This window comes from Phyllostomus discolor, chromosome 13 (assembly GCF_004126475.2).
Source record: "Phyllostomus discolor isolate MPI-MPIP mPhyDis1 chromosome 13, mPhyDis1.pri.v3, whole genome shotgun sequence".
In the NCBI taxonomy this organism is placed as follows: domain Eukaryota; kingdom Metazoa; phylum Chordata; class Mammalia; order Chiroptera; family Phyllostomidae; genus Phyllostomus; species Phyllostomus discolor.
In genome coordinates this window covers 32,847,800-32,871,151 of record NC_040915.2, presented here as the reverse complement: position 1 = coordinate 32,871,151, position 23,352 = coordinate 32,847,800, and the positions used below count along the sequence as shown (strand labels likewise).

At 50.9% G+C, this 23,352-nt stretch overlaps 1 protein-coding gene across 4 annotated transcripts in view; it reads right to left on the bottom strand.

The window, feature by feature from the left end:
* TENM2 (teneurin transmembrane protein 2) overlaps window positions 1–23,352 on the bottom strand; it is a 1,103,034-nt gene that overhangs the window by 367,679 nt on the left and 712,003 nt on the right. The window contains exon 1 of one of the 4 annotated variants that reach the window (XM_036014379.1): window positions 13,482–14,070. The exons of the other annotated variants lie outside the window; for them this stretch is intronic. Coding sequence (XP_035870272.1) covers window positions 13,482–13,497 — 16 coding nt within the window. The 5' untranslated portion in view covers window positions 13,498–14,070. Of the gene's footprint in view, window positions 1–13,481; window positions 14,071–23,352 lie in introns of those variants that run through there. 4 annotated transcript variants of the gene reach the window in all.

The window sequence follows — 23,352 nt, the reverse complement described above, 5'->3', positions numbered from 1 at the left end:
CAACAGGGGCTGGGGGAATCGGGATCGTTGTAACAGAAGAATAAAACTAAACAAAATAAAAAATAGAGAATATAAAGTATCAATACCTGTTGCTCTCTCTCACTCCTCCGACCCGACATCATTTCACATTTTCCAAGTGTTACTCATTCTTTCTCTCTCTCTTTTTTATTGGTTTACTTATTTCTGTCTGTCCCTGCCTACTGGACTTTGAGCTCCGTGAGAACAAGGTCCTGTCTGATATGTTTACCACGTATCTCCTTATCGAACCTAGGGCCTGGCAGACAGAAATATTTGTAGATGAATGAATACATGTTTGTAAACCCAAGCATCTTTTCTCATGAACGATCAGGTGAAGGGCTTCTAGGAAGGGGACCTTCATTTGGAAGAGTCCTCGGTAGGAAATTATAGCAACTGGGTCATAAGTAGGGTATCACCTGGAGGTGGTTGTCATGGAGACAGAACACCTGAGAAAAGTGACAAAGATCCGGAAGGGAGGGGGAAACAATGAGCCTTCTTTACCCCGCCCCTTATCCAGGCTGACAAGAGACCTCAACATCTCCCAAGTGGCACAGAGGGTCAGCATTTCTTTCACTGGTGACAGAGAGGCTGGCCCACATGGACAGTACATTATTGGTAGGATTGTGGCTCTGCTCTCTGGAGTGGAGTGTTTTTCTTTTCATTATCAATGTTTCACACTGCCAGCGGAAGGCTGCGGATTAGGTAAAGACCATGATAAGGTTTGGGTCGGCCAAGCCAGAGGAGACAAGTGTTGGAGGTACTGCGTGACTTTCTCCACTGGAATGTGCTGTGGGAGGGGGTCTGCCCGCAAACACTCCACGCTCTAGACTGAGCTATGTCCACGCTTGGTGTGTGCGTGTGTTTTCCTTCTGAACTGGAGGAAGACTGGAGGAAGTTCTCCGCACCAAAGGACACCACCCCTTCCGGCTGGTCTTCAGTCCTTCGAATGTCTGACGCTATCATTTATCTGAACGGTTTTGCCTTTCCTTGTAGAAATGCTTTGCACCTGACTTTCAAGGTAAAAGTGATGCATTCTGTTTTTATATTTTAAAAAGTTTCAAGACTATTTGTGGACTAATTGAAGAATGCAATGTTTACAGTGAATCATTGTTAACATTAGTAACACTAGTACTGATATTATAAAAGTGATAAATGCCTAGTGAAAAATTCAGGGAATAAAGAAATCGGTAACACACAGAGGAAAAAAACAGCTGTGTTTCTCATTACCAACCCTCTTGCTGCATCCTTCCCCTGCTTCTTGCTCCTTCCCCTGGTGAAGCCACTCTCCAGGTACAACCGCTCGGAACGATTTGCTCTGTGTCCAGTGGTACACAGAGAATAGCTTAACACTCGGCTGTCTGGGAGAAAGGAGCTCAGATCTGCAGCATTCCCTGAGGCCTGTGGAGTAAACCCCCTCACCACCTACAGTTTTAAGCAATTTTAAACTGAGAGCATCTGATGGGACTGGGAAGGGCGCTGCACAATCAGCTTACAAAACCGTGCAAACCGGCTCGAGCGTACCCTTGGGCGCTCCTTCCAAATGATCAGTATTTTCTTTTCCTTCCCTCCCTCCCTCTCCACCGTTCTTCTTTTTGCCCGACCTTGCGAATTTCCTCACACATAAACAGACATACGCAAGTCAGAGTCTTACATAAACTTGGAGCGTTTGGGCCCGCGACTTCCTGTTTTTCACGTGGCACACTGTAGCTCCGTGTTTTGAAAACTTCTCGACGTCCCTGGCGACAGGAAACACCCTGTGCCAGCTCAGCAGCGATGCTGAGAACCGCTCGGTCCCCACAGCCGCGTCTGCGTGCCTGCGAGTGCCCCCACCCGGGCTGCCGCCGGCCGAGCTGTTGGGAAGGGGAGTAATCCATCACTGGGCGGCGAGTTCTGCTCAGGTGGTTTATTGTCCTGACCTCATTAAAGGCGTGTAATCCGCGCCGTGCTGTAAATCTATGCCTCTAAATACTTTCCTCTTTAATTTTTTAATACTGTGCACATGAAGGGAAAGGTTAAAGCCAATTAAAAGAGATACAAATACCATTATGACTGCCCTGACAAACGGTTAGTTATCGGGTTCGGTTGTTTCAGTTGAGAAAGCCATTAGTTTCGTTCCTGAATGAATTAGGAACCAAGCTGTTTATTGACTTGCCTCATCTCTGAGATGCTAAATATATATACGTATACGGACCAAATAGATGTATGTATATCTGTGGTCCATTCTCTCCCTCGATTGCCATCACTCCTACACACATAAAAATTATGGACACGGTCAGGTCCGAGGGCCAACGGTAGCCGCTCAGCTGCACGTTCAGGTCCGCGTGCGGACAGCGCCAGTGATGGTCCGGAAAGGGGAGGGCCACTCCATTCATTCCTATGCAGCAAACAGTTGTCACTGTTGCTGTTGTTGTTTCTGCCTCCCATTACGGCTATTATACGATCCTGGCAGATGCTTAAAAGCATTTAGGGCTGAAAGAACTGTTGGGAAAATTGCTGCGGAAGGATTGACACATGATGAACTTTCCGTCCACGAGGTTCTTATTTCCCATGCAAAGTGGGCCACACGAGTACCGGAAACCAATAGAATCATTAATAGAAGGGCTTGGTATTGCTCTGTGGCACGGGTTCACCTTTTCTGTTGCCTTTAGTCGAAAGTGTGACTCTGTTTATGAAAAGACCTCTGTGCTGTCACTGTTTTTGGCTTTCCTGTGTGCCTCGCACTGTCCTCCAGGAGTGTCACATTGGGCCCCTAGGACCTGAGCGGATGCAGGGGCGGTGGGTCTGAAATCTGACGGCCTTGTTCATGTCACTGTCCACCAGCAGGTGCAGAGTGTGGGAAACAATGCTAACCTCAGTAACTGTGGAGTAAGCTCATCCCCACCGACTCACATCCGTAAGAATTCCCACAAGCCGTCATTCACATTCGAGGCCTGTCATTCTTCTTAGTACCCTGCCGTCCTTACCTATGAAAGCTCAAAGTCAAGTACTTAAAAAAAAGCTTACAGAACATTACAGAGCTAAGCTTTCAAAGGAGAGAACAGAAGCACGTGTATTCATAAGGAAACTCACACCACAGAGCAAGACAGAAAGAGGATAAAATGAAGTAGTTTAAAATGAAGGCAATGAACTCTGGCTGGTGTGGCTCAGTGGACGGAGTGCCCGCCTGAGAACCAAAAGGTTGTCGGTTTGATTCCCAGTCAGCGCACATGCCTGGGTTGTGGGCCAGGCCCCCAGTAGGTGGCACGTGAGAGTCAACCACACACTGATGTTTTTCTCCCTCTCTTTCTCCTTCCTTTCCCCTCTCTCTAAAAATGAATAAATCTGAAAAAAAAATGAAGATGATGAAAACCCAGAAACACGAGTGTTTTCTGCATTCTCTTGCATCTAGAAAGGCTACAATAGTGGTTCTCAAAGTGTGTTTCCTGAACCAGCAGCATCACCCCTGCTGGGAACTTGTGTGACATGCAAATTTGGGGACCTGCTCCAAACACACTGAATGAGAACTGGGGGTGGAGCCTATCAATCTGTCTTAGCAAACTCTTGGGGGGGATTCTGTTGTCTGCGCAAACGTGGGAATCCTTGTTTTAGGGAACAGCGTTTTCGAAGCTGTTTTTCTAAGTCATTCTTGAGTCCATCCCAGACTTTTGAACGTGAGCCAACCACTTGCTCCTGGGTCTGCTCACTGCACCACACACCACATGTCCTGCTCTCCTCCTAGACTGGAAGCTTCTGGAAGCCACAGGCTGCATCTGACTCACTTGTGCGTTCTTAGTGCCCAAAGCCAGGGGCCCAGATCAAAGCAGGTACTGAGGATATTAGTGACAAGACAGAATGGCTAAATAAGGTCCAACAAGTAAAAAAAAAACATTTAGAAGTACACAGAGCCATTTAAGTTATTAGTTCTAAGTTGATAAATACCATCTACACATAAGTAAAAAAAAACTTTTGCTTCCTTTAACAGTGAAAGAAGAAAAAAGGGTCAAAGGAACATCCTCAAACAGTTTCTAACGGGTACACTGTTTATTTTCTGGAGGAAAACAAAAAAAATACTGAACACACCTGATACTAACAGCCTTCCATAAAGTGTGCCGACAGTCCAGTCGGTTCTGAACATTCCCAGAGGATGTCACATTCGGACAGGACCCAGCTGCCCATGTGAGAACAGACCTGCTCCAGGTGAAATCAGTCTGATACGGTCTGTCCGCGATAAAACCGCGAGAACTCCCAGCTTCCGCCCCCGCCCCCGCTAGCGTCAGAGGGCGGGCCTTGGGGAGAAGGCAGATCCTGGACCATCCCTGTTGTCTCGCCGTGAGAACCTGACCGTTTGTGGTCCCCTCCGGCACTCGGAAGGCGTCCTGCTTAGCTTCATTGTCTACCATGGGCTTGACCAAGGCCTTACAGAAGCCGGTGTAGACCTCCTTCCTTCACGGAGACAGACTCTGTTGGTCCCTGTGTGCCTGCGGCATCAGATCACCTGGGTTCTCATCCGGCCTCTGAAACTTTCTAGCTTTTCTGAGCCTCAGTGTCCTCATTTTTAAAGTGGAAGCAATTCTGATACTTGAGGATTAAGTTAAAAAATATATATATATATGCACACATGCACACAAAGTTGACCCTTGAACAACATGGGGGTTAGGGGCGCCGGCCACCATGCAGCTGGAAGTTGGTGTATAACTGTTGACTTTGCAAACCCTTCATGACTGTCAGCCTACTGTTGACCAGAAGCCTCACTGATAACATAAACAGTTGATTAGCACACATTTTGTATGTTATATATGTTGTATGCTGTAGTCCTACGATAAAATAAGCTAGAGAAAGAAAATCCTAAGGAAGAGAAAAATAGAGGTATCAGGCTTATTTAAAAAAACCCACATGCAAGTGGACCCGAGCAGTTCAAACCTGTGTTGTTCGAGCATCCACAGTATATGTGTGTATCATATGTATAAAATTAAAAGAAAATAAAATTAGCCAGGTGTCTAACACATTATAGGAGCTTGATACATATTAGCTATAGTAATCACTATTACTAGGGGTGATGTGCTTAACCTGGACTCCATGGGCCCCGAGGGATCCCAAAGGGTCCAAAGAGTGTCCATGACATCCCTGAATAATCTGAAAAATGTTTCACTTTTGGACGCATTCCTTTCCTCTGGGCACACAGGCCCAGACTTTCATGTTATCCCCGGCCCCTAAATCGTCAAGAACCATGGTGCCGGCGCCTTGTGCAGCCCCAGGGTGTCCTCACGAAGCTGGAGACGACCAGCAAGCTGACCAGCAAGCCCGGGCGGCTCCTCCAAGGCCGGTGTCTCCCTCTAGGCCCCACGTGGACCTCTGGGGTCTCTGTTTGTAATTCCACACCAAGTGTGTTTGTTTTTCTCCTTCCACCTCGTACCAGGAAATAACATCTCACACGCATGCCAGCAGGAGCACAGGCAGACGGTTAATTTTCACCTCGAGCACTCCCAAGATTTGTGAAAACAAGAGCGCTTCCATCTGCCACACCCGAGCACCACATCCTTCGGAGCGGGGATGTCCTGGGAAAAGCGCTGCTGTTTGAGGCTCCTCCGGATGCTGCCAGCCCAGGCCAGCGGCAGCAGCAACACTAAGCTGCTGGGCAGGAGCTCGGGGTTTGCTCCGGAACTCTGTCCTAACCGGCTCCCTGCCCTGAGCCAGTGCCTTGTCCCCTTCCTCTCACGGGTTCTCTGACTCCTTACCTGCCAGACAGGAGCCAGGCCCTCAGGATCCCCAACCTTCTGTGCACTGGGACCCAGATTTAGTGTAGAAATGGTGATACGAGGCTGTCATTTTTACATCAATTGACAAAGAAAATATTTAATCACAGAAAGAAAGTTACCCTCGCTTTATGAAAATGTGACAAAGATATAGTATGAATACATACGTTGTTTTTTTTCATCTACGGGAAAGACAGATAGATGGAAGGTATCATTTTATTCCGGCTATAGACAGCCAATGATGAACGTGAGCTCAAGGATCCCTTAGACAAGTACTCCTGCAGCATTTATGAAATGTCAGCTCCTTTAATCGGGCTCGGGACACAGCGCCACACGAAAACAGGTGCCGCCGTCACGGACACGATAGTGGCAGGGAAGGGAAACGCCAGCGGACGACACGCACATTAGCACAGACAGCAGTTTTAAACTGCGCTCATGTGCGCTGCAGGGGACAGGCTGGGTCCTGAGAGGGAAAGGGTGGGGGGTGGAGGGGGAGGGGACTTTAGATAAAGGGGGCAGGGACGGCCTGTGAGCTGAGACCTGGGGGGTGGTCGCAGCCGACCCTACAAAGGGGCATCAGAGCCCGGGTGGACAGAAGACCTCAGATCAGCTGGACTGAGGGAAACACCCTTCCCCTCTCTCTGACCCGCTTCTCTGCCCGTAAAGTGGGGATGCTGATGGACTCAGGATTTGGTGAGGACAAAGCCTGGCAATGGACCAACGAATGGGTGTAAAATCAGGGTCATGGAGGAGAAAAGCATGTGCTAAGGCCCTGCGGTGGGAAAGAGCTGGGTGTGTCTGAGAGGCTGGAAGGGGCGTGCGGCTCCAGGGTGCAGCGTGGGCGGACAGGTAGAGGAGACAGAAGCTCCAGAAGCGGCAGGCAGAGTGGTGGCGGGGGTGCTGAGCCCCCTGCTAAGCTCAATGGGGAGGGAGTGGATAGTTTCACTGAAGTTCATTGCCCAGAGGTTAGAAAACCATTGTCTCTGGTTTACTTCTTGTATAGTCCTCTCAGTCAGCGACGCTACGAGGCAACTCCTCAAAGGGAACACTTTCTTTAGGTAAGAAGTTTTAAATAAAGAAGCACTGTTTCATTCATGCTCATTAAACTGTTTTTCCCTCCACCTAGACCTCTGCAATAATAAATATAATTATATCTATCTTTAATGACTTCGGTTCCTTATTCTTCAGGTGCTGGAATACTGTATGCATTAACATATTTTAAGCCCTTTAAAAAGACTGCATTAATTCCTATGATAATTTAGTACCCATAATACATTCTCTGTTCTGAATAGATGTTAATCACCACAGAATGACTGATTTGCCCGTTATGAGCTAAGCCATGATCTAACTAGTAGCTAGTCACTTTTTAATTCCATGTTGCCGCTCACACGGTTGACTACGATTTAGTTGTAATAGCTGCCCCTTGTGCCCCCGCCAGCCCCACCTCCGGAGGGAGCAAACAGTTGGGTTCTCTGCCCCCGAGGATGAATGAGATGGTCCTGAGTGTGTGCGTTTCCGGTAACATAATGCCAGGTGTTCCAGACCACTTCCTGGTGGGCCAGCTGTCTGGCCGGAACAGCCACCAGGAGGAGGGCCACTGAGGAGGGACAGGCACACTGGTCCCCACGCCTGCCTGCAGGAAGGCAGCAGGGCTGCCCTCTTCTGTCTCGAAGGTGGGGGAGGGTCCGCAACCCCGTGCCCACTTCCACGCGGTGGTGGGAGGTGAGACCGGGTCTGAGCTAGGATCCTGGCGCCCCACCAACTTAAATCGAAATTTATCTTGGTAAAAGGAGGGAAGAGCCTATGGTGGAATCTGGATCAACACGAAAGGATGAAACTGAGCGCAGACAAAGAAACTAACTGCGCGAGGCGGGTTCTGAGACACGTGCCTTCCTCCACAGGCAGCGTCTCGCTCAGTCACACAGCGAGCGAGCCGATCGGGGTGGAGCCGGGAGGGCCCCCCTCCGCCTGGGGCGCAGAGAACTCACGGACCGTGGTCGTTTATCTGCAGTTCTGCCTTCCACAGTCGCAGTTACCCGCTACAGAGTACATGGAAAATCCCAGGAATGAACAGTTCGTAAGTTTTAAATTGTGTGCTGTTCTGAGCACCGTGATGAAATCTTGCGCCCCGCCGCCTGGGCAGCGAATCATCCCTCGGTCCATCGTGTCCATGCTCTATAGGCGCTCCCTGTCCGTTCGCCACGTAGTCGCCATCTCAGTTATCAGACGAAGGCTGCTGGTGCTCCAGCCCCCCTTACACAGCCTGGCACTCACCCCACCCCATCTCCTCCTCTCCCATCATCACAGGAAGGGCGAGTATAGTCTACCGAGGTGTCGTCGGAAACACAGTCTGTATAGGGCTCAGCACTGTGCACGGTGGCAGGGATCCACGGGGGGTGGGGGAGGGCTCGGAACACAACCACCACAGATGAGGAGCGTCTCTTGTCACTCAGAGTGACACAGGTAGTAACCGGCAAAGCACCAGCGCCGGACCATACAGCCCTTTGACAATACAGCCTCTCTAATCAATCAACCAGTCAATCAATCATCCACGTGGGAAAGACATGGAAAAACAAGATGAGGTACATAAGACAGCATTACATGTCAGAAAACCTTTTAAAACAAAATCATAACTTTTCCCTTCTTGGGGGTTTGGAGTTCGATGATGGGAAACGGCATTACTCCTGTCCGTGGGGGAAAGAAATCTCCGAACCATTGTCTTGGTCTCGTGCCGCCTGCCTGGAGGGAGAGAAGGGCTAAGCCCAGGCGGACTGGCTTCTGTCCAGCGGGGCGCTGACCAGGCTTTGGGGTCAGAAGCGGAGAGGCCTGAGCTGTGCACCAACACACCGGGGGGAGCCCCTGAGTTTCCGGTAGAGAGAGACCCACGCAGACACAGACAGCGCACCCCAATGGACAGATCCTCGGTGACTTCGCTTTTCCGAGTCACGAGGACTGTTTCAGAAGTTGGGTGCCAAACGCTTCATCTAAAAATTCTTTATCGCTGGCACGTAAAACTTTTCCTTTCCCCGAACTTTCAGTAAAGCATGCTCCCCCCAGAGGTCTTGGGTGCATGAGTTTGCTGGTCTGTGTGATTCGTGTGTTGCGCTCGCTGAGGAAAAGGGCCAAGAGACACGGGGGTGGGGGGTCAGCGTGCAGAGAAGAACAGGCCCAGGGCTGCGAGGTCAGACCCTCAGCCCTCGGGGCCGCAGGAGCGGCCCTGGGAAGCAACTGCAAGCATGAACCAGGAGCCCTGTGGATTACCGGCATCTGGGCCGGTTTGTGGACTTGGGGTCTGAGCTCCCTCTTGGCCACTGTGTGTATTTGTCATCCTGAGCACTGTTCCCACAGAGCTTATGAGTACTACCTTCCACTCTCCAGACAGGTAAGTCAGGGCACAGAAGGTCAGTCACTCCCCCCCGCCCCGATGTGCAATGCCCAGCACTCTGACCCGAGAGCAGCTAGGCAGCCAGGGCCGCACCCCAGGTTCCCCATCGCCAGCCTGGCACACACCTCCCCAGACAGCCCCAACAATTTGGGAGGACAGAGCCCATGGGAAGACAGGTGGGACCCTTCCCACCCGTCCGTCCAGGGAGGGGCTGCCCACAGACTGCCCTGTCCCCCCTCACCCCAAGTGGACCCACGCTTGGGGACTGCGCTGGGGCTTTCCAGCCGAAGTGGGGGCATCCGTGCCACTGCCACAGGGTACGAAGTGAAATTACCGGTGAGAAAACGAAACCTTTAAAAACAAAGTGAAACCCCCCGAATCAGGCACTGCATGGGCTGAGCAAAAAAACACTCGTTAACCTTGGGGGCTAGTGTCTGTGTCTGTCTCCAGGGTCGGTGTTGAACCTGCACTCTGACTCCGCCTCCTGAAGCTCTGACTATACCAAGGATCCCAGCACGCCCACTATTACACACACACACACACACCTCCAATATGTGCACACACACAAATGTAAGTCCAAGACATAAACGTAAACGTGCGTATTTGCCTTCCTCCCCACCCGGATTTTCAAGTGGGGACACTTGGAAATGGCAGGATTTGGGAGAAAACGTGCCTCCCACCGCTCTGCTGATGTCACAGAAAAGCTCCTCCCCCAAACCTTCCCAGCCGTACAGCGAGTTTAGCGAGCACAGGAGATGACTTCGCAGGTGCCCTGTGCTCCGTTCCCAGAGGTGGTCAGGGAGCAGCCCCCGGTGCTGCATCAGGGACCTGCAGCCCACGTTTCCTTGCCTGGGCCACACGCACAGCAGCAGCAGCAGCGGACAAGTTTTTTGTTCAGCTGAACTAGACGTGGACAGGGTGGGGGCGGGGGTGGAGCCTGGAAGCCCTCCCGGAGCCCTGCGTCACCGTCAAGGTCTCCTTACGCCCGGCCTTGCGCTACTTCCTGCGGTGAGGTGCCGCCTGCTGGTGTGGACAGGACAGTACGGAAAGCCGCTCACTGGGGGCCTCCCTCGTGTTTCTAGGGCACCCCTTTGCCGCCCTCGTGCCCTGTGTGCTGGCCCCACTGGGCTCAGCCCCTGAAGTTCCCCGATCTGCCCAGTGTTTGCCGTCTACCCGGCCCGGGAGGCCCTGCCCATGTCTTCCAGGGGAGCCCCCAGGCCACATCTCTCGACCGGCGGCCTCTACGGAGAAGCCTATCCTGACCCGCCCCCTTCTCTAAGGACCGGCCGCCCTCTCCTCTACACCCGCCTGGCACCCGCGGCCACGCCTGGCCGTCCTTCCTCAGCCCCCGAAGCCCGTGCTTTCTGCAGGTTTGTCGCCAGGTCTTTCTCACCGGGCGGGAGTGCCTTCAGGGTGGGGCCACGCCCGAGAGTGCCAGCACCCAGGCGGGACTCGGAAGAGGCCCTTTGCAGTGGTGAGACCTGCCATCCGCCTCTGCCACCTCTGAGCCACCTGCCGGTCAGGACAGTGGTCCCAGAGGGGTCACGAAGGCTACAGGCCATGAGACAGGGCAGCTGGGACAGCACGCAGTGGGGAGATTTGCTGGGACCTCCTCAGCCTGGGGGGGTGGGGAAGCCAGACCCCGCCCTGCTGGGTCTCGGACCCCAGACCCAGAGGCCAAGGGAACCGGTCTGGAGGAGTGAACCCGAAACTGGGCATCCAGCCATCCTCCCTGCCCCTGGGTGGGGGGGGGGGGGTGCGGCTCCCCGCCCCTCCCCCCACCAAAGGAACCGGGGCTCCCTAGCGGTCCAGACCACTCACTCTCTTACACCCTATTCCAGAATGCAAAGAGTTAAAAGAAATTATTCAACTCTATAAAGTATCTGCTGCTGCTACTTAGGATGGGGTTAAAACGATTTTTTAAAAAGGTTAGAAAAGCTCCTTGTGTTTCGGGTAACTGTCAGGACGATTTCCTCTTGCCATATGCTCCTCTGAATTGCACTCATGTGGCATCTCTCTCTCTCTGAGGCATCTGGTTTCGGCCACTCCAAGGCGCACGAGGAAGCCGCGCGTTCAGGCTGAGTGTGTAACAACTCGGGAGGTGTGCGCACTCCTGCCCCACCGAGGACTGCACTCGCCTGACTCCGCCTTGTGAGTCCCGCAGCGCTCTGCAGCGGTGCGGGCGGCAGCTCACGGAAACGGCAGCAGGATCTGTGTGTGTGTGGGGGGGGGGGGTGTTGTGTGCCGTACATTATGTGTGCATAAATACATACACGCACACACACACACGCACATTTTATACATCGGTGATTGCCTTCATTGCTCAAACGGGTAAACCGCTTTCTCTCGAAAGAAACGAAACACTTCAGGCCGCAGGTGGAAACACAGCCCCACCCATTGGACGCGGACAGAGAGGCGAGGCAGAGACCCGCGCAGTTCAGCCCTTTGAAATACACACAGGGACGTGTTCCACCGCACGCCGAAGGCGGAATAGCACTGTCAACCTCCGACCGCATTTTCCAGACTAAGGGGAAAAAAAAAATCTGGCAGACCACGCAGGACAAAGGGCGTTCTCTCATCAGTGACCATCTTTACCAAACAGATACATTTCCTTCCTTTTTTCCGAATATCTCCCCCCCACCGCTTCTTAAAGAGATTACTAAAAAATCCAAATGGGTTTAACACGAGTTTACCACCTTCACTAACAAACGGTTCCCACCTTTGCCCTTTTCTCTCGTCCTGAAGATCCCTGGGCTTATTTTCTCACGGGCACAGAAAGCAGGCATGCGGCTGCTTTTGTGCTGATGCTAAATGTTAATAGATTTGCCTAAATGCCTGCTAATAGCCCCCCTAAAATTCACTAGACTGGTAGTGCATGCCTAATGTGTCGTAGTCGTTGTTGTTGTTGTTGTTGTACTTGCTTTTTGGGCTGCTGCTTCTATCAGCAACAACCACAACAAAAAGAACCCCTAGAAAAAAGTACAGGTTTCTGGGTGTGAGTCCTATCCAGTGTCACATGTGAATTCTGCAGAAAGGACATATATTCTGAGACTGCCCCACGGTTCTGACACTCTGTCATGGAGGTGACAAATCCTTGTGCTCTAATGTTTCATTAAATTAAACATGAAATGTTTAATGTTTTGTTAAATTAAACATGAAGCCGTGACTTTGCACCCGAGAACCACAGCCTTCCGGCAATTCCTCACGTTCCTTCAGGTCGCTTCTTAGGTTATAAAAACGGAGTTTTTGTTTGTGGGAACTATTATATTTCTCTCTGCAGTTCAAAATGTACCTTCTTCTAAGGCCCTTATAAATAAAAGCCAACAAGCAGCACAGTTTTGGGGGGGCTGAGAATATTTCTGAACTCAGGCCTGACAGAGAACAGCTTACAGATAACCTGTTAGCTGATTCTCTGTTACCATTTTATTCTATTTTTTTTTCAAACAGTCATAGCCGTGACCCCAAAGCTTCCAAAAGGTGGAGGTATTACATTGCTAATGAGATCTCCAGCCCATTTCACAGAGAGGTATGCCTTCGCCCAATGCAGGGGAGGCTTGCCGGAAAACTGGTGACACAGATCCTTCGGACTAAAGCAATCTCAGGAAAGCCCCCTCTGGGTCCTTACCTGCGCTGCTGGAAACTGACGGAGAAAACAAAAGGCAGACAAAACAACCCTGAGCTGGGAAAGCATTTGCATAAGCAGAGAGAAGTCTGCAGACAGACACTTACTGACTAAAGTTTTGACGGGACCATTCAGAGCAGCAGGAGAGCAAGGCATGGGCACTGTTGGGGGAGGAGAAAATGAGCCCCCCCCCCCCCCCCCCCCCGAAAAGCACCTCTTCTCAATCAGTTCGATCCGAGGGTTAAAAGCAACTTCTAAGAGTTCTTAAGATACATGCAGGGGCTCAGACTACAAATGACATTTCTAAATACTGTTTTATAAACCATGATGCCTTTTAAATGAAGAAAAAAAATCCCCCAAATACCTATGTAGCAAGTTGAAAGAGAAAAAGTACACGTGTACAAAAGTACATGTGTCCCATGATAAAAGTAAAAAAAATGAAGTAACTTCACATTTTTCTTGTGATTTGCAGTGAGTGACAGCTGGTTTCCAAATGAGGTCTTGCCATGAATTATCAAACCAGCAACAAAATCACACTGACTCTTCCAGTCCAACCCAGCTTCACTTCTACTCTTTTTCTGTGCCAGCCCAACCAGCTCCCATCACTGGCCAAAAACTGCACAAACAGCCCGGATCTGGCAACAGATCCTCGCTCAGAACTCACGCTCCAGAACTTTTCCCCCAGCTAGTTACCCGAAACGGTAGGAAGAGAGTCGACACTTACCGTTCTGAAGATTCATGTCTGTGAGGCAAACTAAATAAGTTAAACGGATCCCGCTTTAATCTTCTTTGCTAGACCCCAATGCCTTCATCAAAAAGGGGGAAAAACAAACAAATATTCCCTGAGGTCCTTCTTCAAACCACCAGAATACAAGCAAGGGAACAGCTGTCCTGTTCACTGAAGGTCCAGGACCTATCCCTTCGCATTAACCACGACAACTATTTCTAACATCCCTCTCCGCCCTCCCCCTCAGCTCCCCATCTTTTCCTTCACGTAGATGGTTTGTGGCCAAGACAGGGTTTAAGTTGCGCCTTAAATCAAAATCTGGAAGACGCCTCCATTGGACATGTGGCTTGGCAGACCTCCTGTACAAGTCCCACGTAGTGATACATTTGTTTCCTTCCTGCAAATGAACTGTGGCGGTTGTGGTCCCCCCCTGCGCTCCCCGGTGCACACTTCGCCTTTCAATGAGCTTAAACTGCAGGACTTCATTTGGGGTTAGCTGTCCCTCAAAGCTCATTTGGTTCTCCCCATTAAGGCAAGAGGCTCTAAAAGGCGAGCAAGACGCTTTTAACGAAGTTGGAGGGGCCAGTCCTAGCTTGTTAGCAACAGCTGCACACTTACCGAGCTCGCGGGGCCTCGACGGAACTGTCCTAGTCCTTCTGGGATTAGGAACACAGAACGAAATTACCCCGTCGTTAGCTGGAGCCATCGGGGCTGCACCAGATTCTCACCCTCCAAACGCCCAGTGAGGCAGCTGCTCCCTAAGTCCCTCCTCTGCCGGCTTCCCCTGGCATGCACAGCCCGCCGCAGCCCCGGTGCCATTTCGACACTACTACTCAATAAAAGGATTTTAAAGGCTGTGCCGGGAGCCCGGCGCTTCAGATCCCGGTTTGGCTCTCTCCATCAGCATTCCTCGGCAAGCCCGCACAAAGCGAGCTACGCTACATTATTTATGTCTGCTCTAGGCTCTGGAAAACACACCAGCATCCTGATTACTAAGAATCCTCATGGAGACAATTAAACTGTTCCCACATATATTTTTTTCCCCTACTCTTCCCAGAGTCAACCCCTTTCAGAGGCCACAGAAGCACTTTGAGGCGTGTCCTAACTCATTTCTTAGAAGTCAAGAGAGCATTGCACTGTGGCCCGCACGGCAAAGGAAGCCGGGGTGGGGGCGGGGAGGGAAGGAGAATTTCCCCAGAAGGGGCAGAGGACGCGCCAGGGAGGAAGGTTCAGATGATGGTTTGGAAAGTGCCCTGCCGGTGGCCTCCCCGGGCTGGGGGGCACTGACACGGAAGCAGCCGAGTGGAGACGCTACGAGAACCATTTCGATGAATTCACGGAAGATTGGTTTGGAATGGGCTGCTCAGGGAAGGCACAGGCATCTGGCGACACGATTACCCTCCCGAGCTGGACAGAGCGCATTCACGCTCACCCAGCAGAGGCTCCTGGGTGCCCCGTCCAAGTCACAGCCCTGGATGGGGAGGCCAGGGACGGAGCTGAGGAGAGCCACGACTCTGTCCCCAAGTCTCCTCTTCAGCAGAATGAACGCGTCTCCGGGTCACGGGCCTCCGTTTCCCTTCCTGTCGACAGCTCAGCGGCACAGGGTGAGCTGGGCGGGCCGGCCACAGGCAGAGGGAACCGCATGCCTGAGCGGTGGAGGAGGGACCATGACAGAAACTTCCTCCTCTCAGGGGCAGTGAGGCCATCAGCTCCCCCGGGGCCGAGGTGACTTCACTCCGTGAAAGCCCCAGGCGCTGCTTAGTGAGACAACCATTGGCAAGATCTCACAGTGAAGTCAGCTTATCTAGGCACGCAGTCGGCTTGGGGACAGTTGTCTCATCCAAGGACACAAGACGCAGCTCTCTGAGCCTCCTTTGAGCGTGCATACCTGTGTTTCGCTAGTTTAATTTTTTCTTTGAGTGACTGTCACATCTAATGACTTAGTCCATCCCAACGCAGACGCCTTGGACGGAACCTTGCTGTCTGACATGGAAACAGTGGTAGAGAACACCGTGTAGCTCAGCGGAGCAGAGCCCAGAGGGCGTGACCTGTGTACACAGAACAGCAAAGCAGTGGGGGGATCACAGCGGAGATCTCCCCGACAACACACGGATGAAAGGCAGCCTGATAGAATGCACACCACCCCCACACTATGGTACCACAACCAGGCACCCAAAGATCTGAAGAATGGAAAAGTAGACACGAGTTGCCCTTGGGGATGACTTCAAGCTTGAACATTGGCTTCCTAGACCCAGAACACTGGGTCACGCAGTCCACTGACCTTGAAGGAGACCTTGACTGCGTGCCGGCACAACTGTGCTCCCAGCTAGAAGCAGTATTTCTCATCCTCTCCACTTGAGAGTCTAACCCACATTTTAATTCCTCTTGGAAAGGACTTAGAAGCAACAAACTAGAGTGATGAGAACAGAGGAAGCTTTGGGAGGAAGCTTATTCGAGAAAATAATTTATTCTTCTAATAACTAAGCAATAATCAGCTTAGAGGCTGACCTCGGGCTAAAAGTCTTGGCCGGGATCCCCGGAGACGCTCTTGCTATCCTCCAGAGCTGCAGTGTGGGAGAGGCCCGGGGGGCTGCCAGGCATCTGCTAACCTGCGGCTTTGGATGTGTCGTTCGTTCTCCCTGAGCCTTGGTTTTCTCATCTGTAAACTACGGAAAACGAGACCCCCTTCGTGGATTTTGAGGATGCAGCGAGGAACCTAAAGTACTTCACACAGAACCTTGTGAGCTTGTAATAGACCGGGGCCACTGTGAACGTCTCAGAGGTCATTAGTTAAATGGCACAAAACCTCCACTGACCGGTTGGCGGACGCCCGGGCCCCTGTCAAGCGCTCCCTGAGCGAGCAGGTTGTTACTGGCCCCTGTAAGCAAAACACTGTCGTCATCGCTACCACTGGCCTCCGATAAACCCGCTCAGGTGCATTGCCTCAAGACAGAGATGTCAATAAAAATTAAAAAGAGCATAAAAACAGAGAGCATCCATGCGAAGATCACGGAACTTTTTTTTAAAAAAGGGGATTCTAACATTTTAAAAATCATAGGAACCCCTTTCTGGCGATTGAACCGTAAACCAAAACGACTTCAGAATCCTGGTGTGTGGAGCAGGGCTGCTGCACTGGACAGAAGAAGATGACCCGAAGTCCCACCCTCTGGAACTCTCCACCCTCTTAACGACACCCTCCCTGCCCTGAGCCAGAAGGAACACGGGTTTGGAAACTCTGATCTAAAGGAAAACCAGTCTCTTGTGAAAAAGTGCAAGGAGGGCTGGAGGGATGAGAGGACTCACTCGATTCTATGTCACCCCGCACGGAGGGGTGGGGACCCACACTTCTGATCTCCTTTCTGATGCTCCTCCTCCCCACCGCCCCTGCCCCCACAAGGCTACAGGTAAAAGCAGCGGAGCTCACGCCCAGGCTTTCAGGTCACTGTCCCACGGCTGGTTTTGACTCCATCCCCTCCCTCCTCTTCCTTGCTGGGAGCACGGCACCAGCCCTTCTCGGAGAATGCAGACTGCTTTTCGGAAAGTGATTGATTTTAATATTTGCTGTACACGCGATTCCACTGTTAATGTTGGGCTATTTTATTATCTAAGGGTTTCGTTTCGATAGAAGTTTTTAAACCTTCTGAATAAGAACAGCAATGTTTCATTGTATTATATATGACCCTTCGTATGTTATAAAGATTGCATTGTCATTGAATGATACCATGCATTCGTTATCACTAATATTTTTGAGTGACACACAAGCTTGACCATATGTCTCTTCCCTAATGATACAGCTTATAGAGAATCACATCCCCCTCTGTATGAACACAGGCGGCTTTGAACGGGCAGTTTTTTTTGAAGTACCCACCACACTTCCTGCTTCCATACACAAGGACTATCAAAATTATAAGTCTTCAAAACCAGGAGGTCCCACAACATTATTTCACTGCCAAAAATGCCCCCCCCACCCCCACATTGTGCCACCATCCCTGTGAAGAGCTGGGCTGGGTGGAAATCACTGAGGTCACCTTCTCACTTGGGGTTTCAAACAGCTCCCTTTCCTGCTTCTGGTCGCACCACCTGAACAAAAATGCGGTGCGTCGCGTCACGTGCTGAAGCTATTTCTCCAGTCGAAACATGAATTACGAGTCCTTCTGAAGCACACCAGCCAAATCAAGTTGTAACACGGCCCCGCCATACGCACCGCCCAGATCCTAGCTAATCGCTTTCTAATACGAGTCATGCTTTTGCTTCATTAAGTTCACATTCCCCTTATTTTTTTTCCCCCCACGGTACAAACTAGATTAGCCAGCATGGTGTCGAATGTTTCTTCTCCTACCAGGTGTACTCGATCTGAGGGTGACTCTGCCTTTTCGGGGCCACCTGCCCCTTGTACAACATGCGGGGTTAGAGAGTTACTCTTTCACTGGGTCCGTAAATAATATGGAGGCACCCTCGGTGGCCTTTAAATTCTAGGATTTTTCCCCCCTCCACGTGGAACTGCAAACTCAATTCCTAATGATGAAGATCCTTAAACAGGCCCTGCCCAGACTCCTCCCGAAGCATGGGTGTGTCTCCTTGGCAGCAGAAGTAAGAAAGCGTCGTTGCTTCCAGAATAACACAAGAAACCGCCTGCGGCACCTACTTCCTGCGTCCATCGGAGTGCACGGTGTGTTTAAGGCCGTCTTCACGTTGGTGGTGTAAGGTGTTCAAGTGGCCGGGAGGCACGAACTGTATAAAACAGTCCCCTCTTATCCATGGGGACATGCTTCCAGACGCCCCAGTGGGTGCCCGAAACCGCAGAGAGCACTGAACCCTGCATACATTGTGTTTCTTTCTGTATTGACATATCTGTACACACAGACACACACCCACACACTTAATGCTCTGTGCTGGGCATGCGCTGAAGCCTCAGTAGCAAGTCACCATCATCGCTGTCTTTCCATCCCGGCTCAGCTGTGTCCTAGGGAATTGTGAATCCTCCCCTTGCATTTGAGAATTCAGTGCAGAGCCCACGCATTGGGAGGATGCCCTCTTTGAAAGGCGTGCCTGCTGAGTGGCTGGCAATATCCTGCTTATAGCATTTTACTGAGAGGAGGGCTGATGGGTCACGTGGGATCGAGGCATGGTGGATGTGCAATTCTCTGCACAAAGAAAACGGGCCTTTAGACAATAGGGGATTGTGGTGCAAATCCCACTGAGTCACAGGAAGTCGGTAGTGGCCTGTGGTTCTTAGGCGATGTAGACTCATAGGTTCGCACGTACAGACACTGCCAGGGAGGGGCAGAGCCGGCCCGGGCTCCCCTAACTGAGCAGGTGGGGAATCTCCCAGGTCAGCATTTCCCCAATGTTGGTCATTTCCCCACCACCTTCTGGTTGTTGGCTCTCTGCAGGCCTCCTCTGCACTTGACATCTGACATTCCACCTGGTCCTGGGCTCCTTCACTTTATATATATATATATACATACATATTTTTTTTTTTGCAAAACTGACATATTGTTTTGAATGTGAGCCTCATTCTAGCCAATGACATTCATGAAATCACAGCTTAGAAGTGCTGGTGACACACCAGTACATATGGGGTGGGGGCACAAGTAGGTTTACAGTTGTTTGTATGGAAAATATAATCATTCACAGATAATAACACAAGGGTAAACTGTGTTGTGTATCATAAATAATAACACATGGATAAACTCTGTGTTTTGTATACTCATAATGGTAAACCTACTTTTACCCACCCCACATGTACATACCTACATGTATATACATATACACGTATTTCTAATATGCATTATAATTAATGAGTGTTATAATGAAACAATTCAACTCTGTGCCCCTTACAGTCAGTCACCTTGCCTATTTTCCCCATAAACACTGGTACCAACCTGGCACTCAAACACATGTTTAGAAATTCTGTCCTAGATGAGATTTTATTCCTTCTTTTTTTTTTTCCTTTGAACCAGCAGAATCTCTGCTTTGTGCCTTTTCTTTTCAGCATGCAGTGCCTCCGAGTGAAATGTCACCAAGAAAAGGAATGCTTTAAAAATGAAGTTTTGATGATGTCCTGTGGCCCAGATAGAAAACCCGGAGAAGCGCCCACGCTCCACTTTTCATCCCGGGGACTGAAACCTGAACGTGTTAAAATGCTATTTATTTTCCGACAGGCTACTTGGGCTGGGCACCATGTAAACCCAAAGTGTTTGCAGAGGTTCCCTTGGGGACAAAGGCAAAATCATCTGTATAGATCAAATGTGTATTAGCTGCAGCCGCGATTGGTCCCTGGGGACTGATAAAGACGTTTTTTAGACAGATTTCCCTGCACCGCTTTTTAAGAGCTTTCCTTGAAGTAGCCTTGCATTTCCTGGGTTCGGGGCCTTCTTCGTGCCCTGAGTGTCAGAAGTGAAAGATGGAAAACGAGAGGCCGGGATGGGAGCCGCTACCTTCATTTCAGGTGGGCCTCAACGCCATGTCTGCACTCCCCTCCCCTGCCAATATTTCACGTTCCCAGAGTCCTGAGAAAACGCATCTGTTGCCTTCCTACATTGCAATGTGTAGGGTGGCGGCAAGCTGATTATGGGACAGGTTCAAGAATTTAAACATTCATCACCTGCTCCATTTAGAAAGCTGACACTGGGTCAGGACTTGTGAAGGCTCTACAAGCCCTCAGTGACCAGGGAGGCGCCTGAGAACTCGGTGTGTGGGGGAGACGGGAAGAGGAGGGGGTGGTCTGAACGGCCAGCGGGGTGCAGGCATCTGTTACCCAGGGGATTGTCAGCAGAAGGTTTGCTCCGTGTCACCGCGCTGCACGGGGTGGGGGACAGAGAGAGAGAGAGTGCTGTCCCGGCTGCCAGCTCAGAAGCCCAATGTCAGGTTTTCGACAGACGTGTGTTCTCCCTGTTCCTTCAAAACTCCAATGCTCTTTCCACGGTAGCGCAATGGAAATGAGCATTGGAGTTCTGTAGGAGCAGAGCTTAGCTCGGTCCGTGTGTGCACACACGCGTGTGTGCACGTGTGTATGCATATATGCAATCGGTACGCTCTCCAGCAAAGAGACCCTGCGTCAAATCCTGGGCCGTCAAATCACATTCCTCCTTCCTCTGAAGGCCTTCCGAGTCATCCACTGGGGTTGGATGGACTCTTTTCCTCGCACCATCAGACACATTTCAGGAATGTTTACAATCTGACCACACCACGCCCCGTCCCAGTAACTGGGACGCACACAGCCTTCCTCCGAATGGAGGGCCCAGCCCCTGCTCACGAGGAAAAGGGGGTCACCGAGCACAGCGAGGGTCCCCGGGAAACTCTGACACTTCCCAGCGCTGGATGCAAACCTTTGTGTTTCCAGGAGCTGCCTCTCAGAAGTACACAGGGGAGCTGAATCTGCCACAAAACGGCGAAGGAAGACATGAGTGTAGCTTCTCACAGTCTCATCCCCTGTGCCCTGTCCTTTCTGCAATGGTGAGTCTCGGGGACACACGGTCACCAGTCTGAGAGCCATCCTGGGCACCTCCTTATGGCTCTTAAACACATTACTGCTTCTCCTCTGTCCCCCTCCATTGCCACTGCCCTTCTCACTTGCCGTGTCCCTTAGTCACATCACTGGGCCATCAAAGATAGACACTGCTCAGGAAAAGGGTTTGGCTGTCACCACCACTTAAACATTTTCCCATGGCTTCATCACCTGTAGGGCAAGGCTTTCATTGCATCCCATTACCTGCAGCTGCTTCCCCGCCCGCCACCTGGCTCCTGCTTAGGCCGTAGGAATCCCACAGTTCGTGGGGGAATCTCACCTGATGCCACACTCTGAGACAGTCCATATCGTCTTTCTCTGCTCAGCATGGTTTGGCTTCCCTTCCTCTATTTCTTAGATGTAGAAAGGAATGCCTCACATTCTTCAAGACCCATTCAAACACCTCCTTTCAGGATACTTTCCGTATCCTTCACGTTCCGGGCACGGCAGTCTAACATTTACAGTAACAGACCTCTTCGCTGTAAAGAACTTAGAACACCGAGCAGCACAGAGCAGGTGCTCAAACAACTTTAAAGAAGTTATCCTTTCCCCGCCATTGCATCCATCGCCTTATCCTGACAGTATTTGCTCACCTGCCTCAAGCCCCGTTAGATTCGAAGCTCCTGCCTATGACTCGGTTGAACCCACCAAGGTCCTGCCCAGTGTTTGGCACATAGTGCGTCTCAGGTAGGACTTGCTGAACCAGAGTGGACTAACGGGGTTTGAGTGTCCGGGACTTCTACACAGTGCCTGGCTCCCCAGAGCGGGGAGAGCTATTGTACAAATGTAGAGTCAGGCTCTTCTGGGTTCCATTCCCCGTAGAGTAAGTCTCGCACCTCTCTTTAACTCTGTTTGGACACTACTGTCTAGTTGATTACACACCAGGCTGGTTCGCAGAAGTCACACATCTTTGGAGCAAAGGCGGCCAATGACAAGAGCTCACACTCTTTCCATTGCTCTAATCAAGCGATGTGTTACAGTGCCTTGCTTTAATCTGGTTCAAGAGGGGCCTTAATGGCAGGGTAGAAGCGAAGAATAAAGCCAGTCCTTAAGGAGTCGCTCACTTCACTGGCAGGTTTTTTTTGTTGTTGTTGTTGTCCATTTGCGACAAGTGCGGCCCCTGACTGGGGCCAATTGTCGGGTTGGACACCAGCATGGGGCCCTCCCTCAAGCTGCCCGTGTGTTTTATGGCCCAAGTCAGCCTTTTCGGACTCAATTAGAGTTTCTCCCTCTCTCTCTATCTCTTGACCTTCTGCTTGATTATGTTGTGAAGTATTCCTGGAGAGCAGTAATCCTGGAAGGCCGACATCACCCTCGCAGCTAGGAAAAAATGACAAAGCTGTCAAAATTTCGGCCTTACAACTCCCAGACCGGGTCAGCTCAGACGTGTCATGGCAGAAAAACGGAAGGACCGGGGTCCGTTAAGAGAAAGAGACGAAGAGTTAAATAAATAAAAGGACCCACACGATGACAATGGGAAGCTTGAAATCTCGGGCCACGTAGGAAACCTGCGCCTTCCCGTGCGTGTCATTAACACAGCGATTCGGTCGTTTCCGTGGGAGCTGCCAGCCCCTGGGAGCACTAGCGGTGCCAGAGTCGGGGGAAATGAGAAACTCTTTTTTTCCTTCTACAGTATGCAAACAGAAGCTTAGAAACATGTTTGCATTCGGATTGGATGATCTAAACCAACACAGTTGCACCTTTTCACGAGGCGCTGGGAGCTGTTTGACAAGACCTGCTTTTTATCAGGCAGGTTCCAAGTGTGCACGCTGCAGAAGCTTCCTTAATAAGAGGGGCCGATAAGATGGTTTCCTTAAAGATCTAACTCGGGCACCCATCCGCCTACCAAACAGCAGAGCAGATCCATTCTCTAAACTGTTTACCTTTTAAGGGAAAGCTCTGTTACTGGAGCCGGGCCCCAGCACGGCACACTTAGGGGCTATTAGTAAGCTTCTCGTTTGGATTTGAAGTGGGTCTCATTCTTGTTTCTCTCTCTTTCCTCCTAGACAGGGGTCCCTCATCTCCAGGTTGTGGACCAGTACCGGTCTGGGCCTGTTAGGAACCAGGCCGCACGGTAGGAGGTGAGCTTGGATGTAATGCACTTGAGTCATCCAGAAACCATCCCCTCCCCTCCCCCTCTCCAGCCCCAGTCTGTGGAAAAATCGTCTTACATGAAACCAGTCTCTGGTGCCAAGAATGTTGGGGATCGCTGCTTGTGAATCTGTCTTCTGTCATCAATTTCCCAAACTAAATACAATGGTTGCCTTTTGGTGGGGTGAGTCTGAATCACATTTCCCCTGTTCCCAACATCTCTCCAAACACCTTGCTGCCACGTGGGGACATTATTTAGCCAACTCC